Source organism: Hipposideros armiger, unplaced genomic scaffold (genome assembly GCF_001890085.2).
Source record: "Hipposideros armiger isolate ML-2016 unplaced genomic scaffold, ASM189008v1 scaffold_460, whole genome shotgun sequence".
Classification (NCBI taxonomy): Eukaryota; Metazoa; Chordata; class Mammalia; order Chiroptera; family Hipposideridae; genus Hipposideros; species Hipposideros armiger.
Window position 1 is genome coordinate 237836 of NW_017731810.1, and position 12111 is coordinate 249946.

The window sequence follows — 12111 nt, forward strand, 5'->3', positions numbered from 1 at the left end:
AGCCCAGCTCCAGGTTGAGCTGTTGTTCAGCATCTTAGCTGTAGAGGGCAGTGTCACTGGCCCTCATATGTGGGATCCGAACCGGGGCCCACTGGCATCCTAAGCCAGTTCTTAACCAACGTGCCACTCGGCCGGCCCAGAATTTTAACTTCTTATGTGACACGATTTGCCTCTCTTCTCCTTTGCCCTCCATGTTGAAAATATTCACACCCCAGGGTCTCGGGGCGTACTCCGTGCATCTCACAGGTTGTTTCTTCCCAAGGAGGGGTGACAGGCATCCAACACCCCTGGAGGAACGCTCTGTCCTTCGACACAGAACAGATTTAAGGAGGAAAGCGTAAAGCACTTCCCCAGAGGTGTGCACACAAGCTGAGGTAACAGACCTCCCAGTTACGCGGAGTGAAAGGAGGACAAAAAAAAAAAAGAAAAAAAGGGACGTCCTGCATGATTCCATTTCTATAAAACTCTAGAAAGTGAAAACTCATCTATAAGGACAGAAAGCAGAGCAGGTTGGCAGTGGGGTGGGAGGGACGGATTATCAAGGGTTACGAGGAAACTTTGGGGGTGGTGGCGACAGATGTGTTTGCTATTTTGATTGTGGTGTTTTCGTGGGTATGTTTGTATGTCAAGACTGTCGATAATGTACCAAATTACACACTTTCTGTGCAGTTTATTATATGTCAATTATACCCAAAAAAAACTTTTTAAAAACACAGTGTTACCTCAAAGATTACACCTGCCAGGGCATAAGCCTTAAAGTCTCCTATGGTTCCTTCCACCGCCGTCAAAACGTAGCCTTCCTTCTGGGAGGACACAGTGTATTCCAGGTCGCTGTGCAGGGGCCCAACACTGGGTGGAAGAGAGGAAATGCTAGAGATGGTTTTGCTTCAGATCCTGGAGGAGGCATCACCTGCCCCAGTGAAACCGGGCTCCCCATGGGTCCCAGGCGGATGTGTCGTAACCACGGGCTCACCTGTAGGCACCTTTGTCATCGGTAAACACTGTGATCAGGGGCGAGCTTGCCCCCTTTTCACTGATGACAATCTCGACTCCTTCCAGCTCTGGGTGGACCTGGCCTTCGAGGAATAAGCCTGCTTTCCCGTGGATCTCAATCAGCTTGCCTGGGCAGCTTTCTAAAACAGCGGAAGGAAACGGAAGAGGATGACTCAGCTGCAGACAGCAGGGGGCCTTCCGGCTGGGGGCTTCCCATTAAAAAAGGGCCTAGCAAGGAGATATGTGACGCTAACCTCCAAACGAGGTTGCTGAATATGTGAGAAACCTCAATAAACAGAAGTGGTTCAAGCCTCCCTTCATTTTTTTTTTTTTAAATTGGGGAACAGTGTGTTTTTCCAGGACCCATCAGCTCCAAGTCAAGTTGTTGTTTCAATCTAGTTGTGGAGGGCGCAGCTCTGTGGCCCATGTGGGGATCGAACCGGCAATCCTGGTGTTATAAGCACTGCGCTCTAACCACGTGAGCTAACCAGCCGCCCCAAGCCTCCCTCCATTCTTAAAAGGCCTTGTTTAACTGCCAAGAATGTTGGCAGCTAAACCTAGCAAAAGGCTGGGTTTTCACTACTCCTGTCCCACGGTTCCCACAAGGCCACAGATGGGGACAGATGCCTCTGCAGCAGCTGAGAGGACATGCAGAAGACCGCCCCAAACACGCTGCCGCTGGAAAGCGAGGCTCTTCAATACATTTTCCTTCCAGACCCGAACCACATAAATGCCCAGGATTTAATGAACCCATAATGCTAGAAAAAACTACCAGTAGCCAGGAGGCAAATACTACTCAAGCAATCACTTCTAACTATGCAGCCCTAAAAAGACCCGCCCATCACCCCTACTGAAAAATACAAACATCATGAGCAGTTCAGACACAGAACAGCTCATGCCCGCATCCCAGCAACTGACGGTTTTGCTTTTTGCCCGCCTCTGGTGTCAACCTGGTCACGTCAAGAAAACCCGAGTCCTTTTCCAAAAAGACCGCCCCCTTCTAATAGCAAAGGTTCCTCTCACTGATCTCATTCCCTCACTCATTCATTCATCAAATAGTGTCATCTATGTGCCCGAGGGGATTTAAGGCGCCTTACAAAGATGGTGTCACTGTCACAACAACACAGAATAAATGTTTAAAGGCAGGCGAAGCAATAGCTGCAAAGCGTGTTACGGGCTCGCTGAGTTGACGTCTACCTCCACTGACGGTGGCTTCCATGGATGGGGGATAGAAGAGCAGCTCTTTCGACGAAGGTGTGACCGTGATTTTCTCCCCAGACCTGAAATAATAAAAAAACTTCAGTTCGGTGGGTTCTGTCCCTCCGTTAGGAAGGCTATCAGAACAGGGTACACTGCGGAGAGAAGCCCAAGTGAGCTCACCGGGCCCAGTAGGAGAAGTCGTAGGAGAAGGGGCCTTGTAGCTCATCCACCATCTCTTGCACGGGGGGCTTGGTCCTTCCTTCTCCGCCCCCTTCCTTGCTGTTCTTCTCCCGCTCCTGCCTGCGGCTCTCAATCTCGGCCAGCTGCTGTTCCCTCCGCAGCTCCTGCACAGACTTCAGGGGGCCTAAGACCAAGGCGGGTTCACTGTCAATGGAAGACCTGGAGGAAAGGAAGCAGCAGCCCAGAGGACGTGGTCACTTGTCCCTGTCGTCGCTAGGAATCTGACATGTCTGCAAGTGGTCATCCATGAGCGAAAAAAACCAAACACCCGGTAACACCCCCATGTGACACAGTCTCCTCCTCCTGTTTTGAATACACTAAGTTTTTTTAAAATACAGACTGCACTTCTGCGTGATGGCAGCAGTAGCTGGAGATCTGGGCTGGAATGAAATACCACTGGCTTTACGACTGGTGGAAACTCGCCAGACTGCCCGAGGATGTGGCGCTGTCTGCACGCCACCATCCACTGTCTTTCATTCTGCCTTTATCGAGAGCATCCTCTGCCAGAGAAAGAGGCGCTGAGATACGGCCAAAAACAGGGCAGACACATTCCCTAACCCTGTGGACTCCACATTCCAGGGGGAAGAGGCCAACAATAAAAGGAAAACTGAGGTCAGATGATAGGTAAATGAAGAAGAATAAACAAACGTGGAAGGAGAGAGGGCTGGGAGCATGGGGGCGCTGTTTTTAGGGAGTCAACCAAGGCCTTTCTCAGGGGACCCTGAGCAAAGACCAGAAGGACGGGAGGAAGCAGGCACGCAGCTCTCTGGGTGAGGAGAGGGGTGTCTCAGGCAAGGGGGCGGCAAGTGCCAAGTCCTTGGGGTCTTGGGGGGGGCTCCCTCGGCATACTCAAGGGACAGCGAGGAGGCCAAGGCGGCCTGGGCCAAGGGACCCAGGGAAGGGTCAGATCAGTCAGGGGATCTTAGGGGAGGCAGGTGTCAAACTAGGGCTTCGGGGCTGTGGCTCTTGGTGGGACCCTGGGTTTCATTGCGAGTGGAATGGAAAACCCCTGGGAGTTTTGAGTAGAGGAATAATATGATCTCCACTATACAAGGATCACTCTGGCTTAGTGTGGGCTGGCCCCTACCAGCCTCCCTCTCCTGAATGCCCCCCAATCCCGACAACGTCAAATTCAAAGCTCTTATCGCCCTTGTAATGTTACAGTTCTGGGTGTGATTCTTGGACTGCTGTCTGCCTCCCCCATGAGACTGAACGTCCCACAAGGGCAGGAGCAGTGGACTACGGCCAGTCACCCTGAAGACGCTCAGTAAATATCTTCTGGAAGAATGGATAGGTGAAAAGGTGGTGGACCGGATGGTGGAGACATAGCTGGAAAGGCAACTAGGGTGAGGGCTGAGAAACTGACTCTGATTTCCATTCTATTTGACAAAGACGGTCGGGTGGCCAACGCTCTTTCATTGCTCGACAAAATTAGGGCGCAAGATGCCCCTCACTACACTGCAAAAATTCCTCTCAAAGGTGACAATCATAGAAACCCAACCCTCAGCGAGAGGCAGCCTTTCATATCCTTTCTCTGTCGTGACCTTTTTTTATATCAGGTGTCATCTCTATTGCCCAAGCCTTTGAGAAAAGGTCTAAGAAAAATAGGCAATCTTTGTGAATTTGCTAAAACACTTGAAACACAATGAATAAACCAGAGATTTTTTATTTCCCTGGCAAAGACAGGAAGTGTAAGAGTTCAAAGAGAAATTGAAGTCAGTGAAACGAGCTGTCAGGAGGCTCTTCCTCACCCAGAGTTAATTCTTAAATCATAAAAGGAAAGGACAGAGGCTGTTGTAAATTTATGGCTACGTCACGTGAGTGTGAGAGAGAAGGCCATTTATATAAACACCTAGAGATAAGAAATCAAAAATCATTTTCAGAGTCTATTTGAGAGGCCCCCAGGCCTCGTCCACCACCCTCACACGCTCGGCCCACCGAGGAACACGAGTCTTACTTGATAGTCACAGTAACGTCCATCATTTTGTCAGTGGTGACAGTTCCAAGGACATGGTGGCGAATGGCTGTCAACGTCAAGATACTGGGTGAAGACCTATAAATCAAAGAAGTGGAAAGAAAACACTGGCAATATCACCTAGTCATTCTCAAAGGATCAAAAGCAACTCTCTTTATGGGTAACCTTCCTGACCCTGAAATATACTACATGAAATTGATCTTAGTTTGGGATGAAATCACTCCTGAAATACATAACAGTGTTTTTTTCAAAACATAAACTAATTCTCCACTCCAAAACATTACACTGCCAATTCCCAGTGAAACCCACAAGCATTTGCAAACATAGAAAAACGGTGGCCTTGAGCCTGAGAATTCCCATCAGTGAGGGCTGGAGGAAGATTTACCAAAGATCATATTTAGGAAATGTCAAAACCACAGCCTTCTGTCCTGGGTTTACAGAATTTTACAGAAAGGGATCTTATCTCCATTTCCTCAATAACTTACCCAAGTGTCTTAAAACCCTAATCTAGAAACTCTTTTTAATGCCTACCCTGACCTCTTCCAGAAAACACACAAGAAATTCCTTCTGCTCTCAGAAATGGCGGGAGAGAGGCACGCGCACTCCCCACGGAAGGCACGCAGGCACCAGAAAGCAGTGAACACCCCGCTTACGTGTCATAGGTGTAGAACGCTTGCTCGAACCGGTGGCAGGATCGTGGGGTCACCTTGTACACGCCTGCAGCCAGGAAAGCAAAAGAAATTCTCAGAGAAGAGTGTCTGTTAACGCGAAGCAATTGCAGCATTTGAAATGCAAAGGCATCATGTCACCTGAAGACCCACAGGACACCAGAGGATATGCGACAACGGGACCAGAAACGCCTTTTCTGCCGCCCATGACGGTGTCTCCCCCGTGACCCAATCCATTCAATGGCCCACTCACAAGCTCAGGGTTTTCATTTCCAGAATTCAGCAACTCACATGGTCGTGTGATCCGCCCAGACCAAGCTAACAGATACTTTCAGGAGAAGAAACAGGAAGTACATTCTACCGCAACTCACACCAAGAGGTTTCTACTTAAAGATTCTATTACAGATCTAAAAGGTAATCACAGCCTAAAATTCCTATAAATATTCCCAACAAGGGGCACGGAGCAGGGGAAGGCCCAGAAAATATGAAACAATCACAGAAAACAGTTTCCTACCATGAGATTATGCAGGGAAACACTCCATTAGGGGCACAGGTCATCGTTTGCTAGAGGCAGATGGTCAATTTCAGGATGGAGCGAAGTCTACCAACGTATTCCTCCAAAGGACAAGAGCCAACATTCTGCCCATACTTCCTACAAACCCCCAACCTCTGCCGTTTTCATCAACTGAGTAGGCCCAGTAGCTACTGGTAGAAAAAATGATGAGGTATCTCCATTCGTTTTGTTCTTTTCACAAATATTAACAGAGCACCGGCACCTACTACAAGCCAGGTATTGTGCTAGGTATTGGTACATAATGGGGAACAAAACAGACACAGCCCCTGCCACCATGGGGATTACTGTCTACAGAGAAAGAGAGAGAGAGAGAGAGAGAGAGAGAGAGAGAGAGAGAGAGAGAGAGAGAGAGAGAGACCTCTCACAGCCACAAGCAGACCAGCTGTGTTCAGTGCAGTACAAGCAATGAACTGAGTGCTGTGAGCAAGAGCATAACAGGGAGATCTAACTGACACAGGAGAGCCAACCTCCCCTGGGGAAGTAATACTTGAACCAGGAAGTAACACGTAGGAGGCACAGCTGGGTGAGGAGGGGGCGTGAGGGAGAGGACTCAGGCACAGAACAGTATCTGAACCACAGGCTCGCTACTTGCTTCCCCAACAGCTGTCCTTCCTTCCTCGCTATCAGATCCAGGGTTATGTTTAAAATGGCAATGTGTTCAGCCTGGGCAACACAGCCAACTGTCCCCGCCTCCCTTGCAGCTAGAAGCGACCATGTGACACAGTTCTGGCCAATAAGACATAAAAGAAGTTTACTGGAGGAGAAGGCACAGAAAACAGTTGCCGGCCCCTCTCCTGGTCCTCCTGACTTAAACATAACAAGTTTGGGGAGGCAAGGGTGGCCTTCTTGATAACATAAGGTAAACAATACAAGGGAAGGAGCAAGAGAATCGTAAAGAAACATCTACCAGCTGCTGAACCCACGCTTGTAGCCAGATGCTGCCAGACTTTGCTACTGAGCCAAATTAACCACTACTTCTCGATGGCATTGTTCTACAGATTTTGTCACGTGCAGCCAAACACATCCTAACTGAAACACAGAAGGACAGAGGGACTGGAGCAGAGAGAAAGGCAGACAGGGATAGATTATATACAGGAGCTCAAGGTCAGGTTAAGGATTTTGTATTTTATCTTGAGAACCAAGAGAAGTCCCTGAATTATTCATTAGGAAAATGCAAATTAAAACCACAATGAGATACCACTTTACACTCCAAAGTCAAAAACACTTGACAATAACAAATGCTGGTGAAGATGTAGAAAAATAGGAACCCTCGTGCATTGCTGGTGGGAATATGAAATGGTACATACAGCCTCTTCAGGAAACAATTGGGCTGTTTCTTAAAAAAATTAAACATAAATTTACCATATGATCTAGCAATTCTATTCCTAGGTGTTTACCCCCCAAAAAATGAAAATAGATGTCCATACCAAGACTTATACACAAATGTTCATGACAACATTATTCATAATAGCCAAAAACTAAAAGTACCCATCAACTGGTAAATGCAAACACACAATATAATATAAAAATACAATGGAATACTATTCAGTAATAAAAAGAAACAAACCACTGATACCTACTACATTCAAACTTCAAAACATTATGAATTTCAAAAACATGCTAAATCAAAGGACCCAGGCAAAATACAAGTATTGCATGATTTCCTTTATAGGAAACGTCCAAAAAAAGGCAAACCCATAAGGACAAAAAAATAGACTAGTGGCTGCACGGGGCTGGGAAGGGAGATTAACTATAAATATGCATGAAGGATATTACTGGGGTAAGAAAAATGTTCTACACTGGATTACGTGATGATTGTGCCACTTGGTAAATTTACTAAAAATTGATGCACTGTACATTTCAAATAGGTGAATTTTATGGTCTGCAAATTGCATCTCGATAAAGTTGTTAAAAGAGAGAGAAGCCACCAAAATATTTAACCAAGGTGAGAGATGACCCATTTTTTATTTTAAAAAGATCACTCTTACAGAGAAATCATTGGACAATAGTGTACTTTTTTTAAAGTGAAAGAGTCTAATCATTATGTTGTACCCTTAAAACTAATATTACATGTCAACTGTAATTTTTAAATGAATAAATAAAATTGAAAGTTTCAGGCCACAGGGGTCGGTCTCTCTACCCAACTGAAAACCAAGACCCTTGCCAATCTCCAGCTCTAATTGTTTGGGTAAAAACACTGCTCCCTCCAGAGGAAAGAGAGAGAAAAACAAGCGTACGATAACTGCAACCAAAATTGATAGCTTGATGCTAAAAGAACCGAGGTCAGGAAAAAAATGCCTTTAAAACCATCCTCTCGTGCCCTTCCTTCTCCCTAATGCACAGCACGTCCATCCATCCTCCCAGACTCACCAGGCTTGGACAGGCAGAAGCGGTTGACTCCTTTGGAAAGGTTATAAATCCCCACGTTCTCAGGTCCATTTCCATCCTGATAAAATTCCTAAGGGACCAAAGTCAATACAATGACTTACTGGGGGAGATGGCGACGCAGGATGATTAATAATATTTCTGTTTCTGAACCAGTCATCTGTTTTGCCCATTAATCATTTGAGCATTTGGGTGCCACAGGAAAATTAAAATCCTCCAAAAACTTGCAACCAAAATGTGCTCTTTTTCATTCAGTCGACTAATATTTATTGAGCACCTGCTATGGGATGGGCCCAGCACGGGGCCATGGTTGCCGACAAGGTTCCTGTTCTCAGGGGGGCTTATATTCTAATGTGGGAAGACAGAAAAATCAATGCGGTCGACAATTAGTGGGTTTCACCAGTCAGCAGCAGAGATCTGAGGAATGTAAACAGGGGGCCAGGATATGGGGTGATCACCGCAGAGGTGTCTTTAGCTTGCTGGTCTCAGGGCAGGCCTCTCGTGAGCAGGGAACATTGGGGCTGCAGCCTGAATGATGAAAAGCCAACTACACGCATCTCTGGAAAAGGTATTGCATTCCTGGCAAAGGGAGAGCACGTGCAAAGGCCCAGGGGAGGGACTGAGCTTGGTGCGGAGCTGGAGGAGGCTGGGGTGCTGGGGCCCGGTGAGTGAGGTGGAGGAGTAGGAGGCAGGGTGGGAGAGACAGAAGGGCCTTGCCAGCCATCGTTCAGGAACGTGGATGTTACGTGAAGGGAAATGGAAATGCATTGGAACATTTAAGGGAAAGAACGGGTTTCCTAAACGCCTATCCCTCGTTCTCAACTGGATATTAATTAACCCATCTCCGGGAACAATGCTGTTTGTTTAGCATTTGTCGTTCAACAGAGCAGAGGCTGGCATTGAAAACACCAGTTTCAATCCCACCAGCGTCTAACACAAGTAGTCACTTAATTGCCACCTGCCTCCGTTTCTCCACTAGCACCTGACAATGACATTTACCATGGCCGGAAGTAAACATTTATATAAAAATGGAACTGCACAGGGGTTCCCTCTCCTGAAACCCACATGGCGCACGTCTCTCAGGCCACAAGGACCCCATCAGCAAGAGAGTAAGACCCTGCCTAACAGCTCTGCCCTCCGCACCACAACCAGTCTCCTGGGGAAACCGACTCAGCTGCACCTGTGAAATAATAGCAGCATCTGCCAAGGAAATTTTAAATACTTAAGAGCCTCACTTAAACCTCACCATAGGGGCGACCAGTTAGCTTAGTTGGATACAGAGCAGAATCATAACACCAAGGTTGCCGGTTCAATTCCCACATGGGCCACTGAGATGCACCTCCACAACTAGATTGAAACAAGTACTTGGGCCGGCCGAGTGGCACGTTGGTTAAGAGTTGGCTTGGGATGCCAGCTCTGAGCAGCAGGGCCCCGGTTCAGATCCCACATGAGGGCCAGTGACGCTGCGTCCTCTACAGCTAAGATGGTGAACAACAGCTCGACCTGGAGCTGGGCTGTCATGAGTTGCCGGTGATGGTGTAGGCTGCAGTGGGACTGGCCGGCAGCTGGCGTGAGCTTTCGTGAGCAGCCGTCCAGGGGCCGGCGAGCCAACTGCCTCTCCCGGGAAGAGCGCAATGATAACACCAACATGGGCCAGTGAAGCGATGTCCTCCACAACTAGACTGAAGAACAAAAGGACAGCAACTTGTCTGTTCCCCTCCCCCAATTCCCCCAAAAAATCTTTAGGGAAAAAAAAAAAAAAAGAAACAAGTACTTGACTTGGAGCTGATGGGTCCTAAAAACACACTGTTGCCCAATAAAAATTTAAAAACAAAACCAAAAACCTCACTATAACCCTGAGAAGTAGATAACAAGATCCTAATTTTAGAGAAGAAACCTGAGGTTCAGAAACATTAAATGAACTTGCCCAAGGCTATAAAATCACTGCCCTTTGTACGATGTCGATGGTTTCCCCAAATCAGCAAAGTTAGAATTTAGTGCGGGGCCAGGAAATCTCTCAAATAAAGGCATGTTCCACTGAGGGGTTTGAAATGCTTCCTGGTGGTGCTTTCCGTAACAGGTGGCTGAGCGGAGGGGCAGGGAAGGAAATCTGACTCAACCATGGTTATAACCAGCTGGGCACGCTAGTCCTTCCTGCTTTCAGAAAGGCCAGCGCCCTTCCGGACAGACGGACGTCAGAAGCCATGCATACCAGCGTGATGGCGTGAGAGAGGGAACATCTCAGCATGTAGCCCGTCTGCCTAAACTCAATCGCTGACACGTCTTCTTCCAGAACTTCCACCTCCAGACTCTTGTTCCTCCAGCACCAATCTTCATGCGTGATGCTGACTGGAAAAGCACATAACACAGACAGAGTTGCGTGGGGATAGAGTGTACCACCTCCCCGAGGCCACTAGGAAGAAGGTCCAACAAATTCACTAATTGTTTTTAAAGTGTGTGTGTGTATACACACAGAGGGTGCCAAAAAAATGTACACACATTTTAAGAAAGGAAAAAAATCGTATTAAAATTATACTGATGGTAACCACTTTGAGCACCTCTTGTAATTGCAGAAGTCAAATGTGACTTGTATTCATCTTTTGTTATCAGTATATATTGAGTATTAATTTTAATACCGTTTTTTTCCTTTATTAAAATGTATATACATTTTTTTGGCACCGTGTGTGTGTGTGTGTGTGTGTGTGTGTGTGTGTGTGTATTTTGCTAGCAATGCTGGGGAAAAGTAACTGCTAAAGAAAAACAAACCAAAGGCCATTAAAATCACCAAGAAAGAAATTCAATTGTGCCTAAAGATCAGGCTACAAGTAAGATATTCAGGGATCAGCAAACTCTTTCTGTAACAAGACAGACTAGATTTTTTCAACATCGTAGGCCACACAGTCTCAATTATTCAGCTCTGTGCTTACAGCATACAAGCAGCCATAGACAATACATAAACAAATGTGCAAGGGTGTGTTCCAATAAAACTTAATTTATGAACCCAGGCCACAGTTTGCCAACACCTGACATAACAGAACATGTAATTCCCCTGAAAAAGCAGTCTGCTTTATAAGCTATCCACTGCCAGCAGCTCCAAGCTGAGCTGTGAAGGAGAGGAGGTACAGGCAACGGGTGGCTTCTCGAGAAAGGCAGGGCACAGAGGACCGGCGTTTGCCACCACCGACTGCTTACCAGGCACTGGGCAAGGGCTTTACCCACTGTTCCATTTAGTCTTACATTCTGCAGGAAGTCTATTACTCCTCTTGCAGACAAGGAAGCTGAGCCTCGGGGACTGCCACGATTGTCACACACTGCTAAGTGGTGGAACACATAATGTATAATTTCACACTCTCTTTTCCAGCATTTACACATAAAATGGCATAAATAAGGGCACCCTCCCAAAAGGGAAGTGTGTGGGTAGCCCTGATGAGGTTCACAGAGCCTCGACGCCTGCATTACCTCCCATGGCGAGCTGATGCAAGTTCAAGGACAAGGGGCAAAGATGAGTCAGGCAAGTAAAGGTGGACGGCGGGAGCGAAATCTGAGAGTTGGTTTCAGAACGTAAGGAAAAAACAGGAAGTGTGTGAGGGCCCCAAGGGGCTGCCTCCGGCTCTTACTTTTGTATTTTCCTGGGAGCACACTGTCAAACGTGAACGTCATCGAGTTGACCTTGCCGGAGAGCTGCAGGCTCCGCTTCTCGCCCTGGCGGCTCAGGGACTGGAGGGTCACCAGCAGGTCACCACAGGTGTCTGCAGAGACAAGATGGGAAGGCCTCATGTGACCGCCCTCCTGAACTCAGCATGTCCGAGCCCTTGACCTCTGCATGCTGCCTGCTATGTTTATCTCCTGCATGGCAGTGCCGGGAGGGTTCCTTTAAAGCTAATGTGCAGCTACTCGATGCTAACAAGTGCCCTCTCTGAAGGTCATCGGTACCCAGCAAGGAAGCCACCAACGATCCAAGCGGCTCCACCGTTTACTGAAACGGCAGAAGTAATATCTATGGAACACCTACAGGGCCCAGAGATAAAAAAAGAGAAAGGTGACGAAACTTTATTGAATGCCCCCTTTATACCAGG

The 12111-nt window shown here is 47.4% G+C and overlaps 1 protein-coding gene across 1 annotated transcript in view; it reads right to left on the reverse strand.

Annotated features, from left to right (window-relative positions):
* Positions 1 to 12111, reverse strand: part of LOC109395260 (nodal modulator 3-like) — a 58918-nt gene that overhangs the window by 20292 nt on the left and 26515 nt on the right. The window contains 9 exon segments of the mRNA XM_019666126.1: positions 723 to 849; positions 974 to 1133; positions 2191 to 2273; positions 2374 to 2592; positions 4391 to 4486; positions 5062 to 5125; positions 8021 to 8108; positions 10248 to 10384; positions 11653 to 11784. Of these exon segments, the coding sequence (XP_019521671.1) occupies positions 723 to 849; positions 974 to 1133; positions 2191 to 2273; positions 2374 to 2592; positions 4391 to 4486; positions 5062 to 5125; positions 8021 to 8108; positions 10248 to 10384; positions 11653 to 11784 (1106 nt within the window).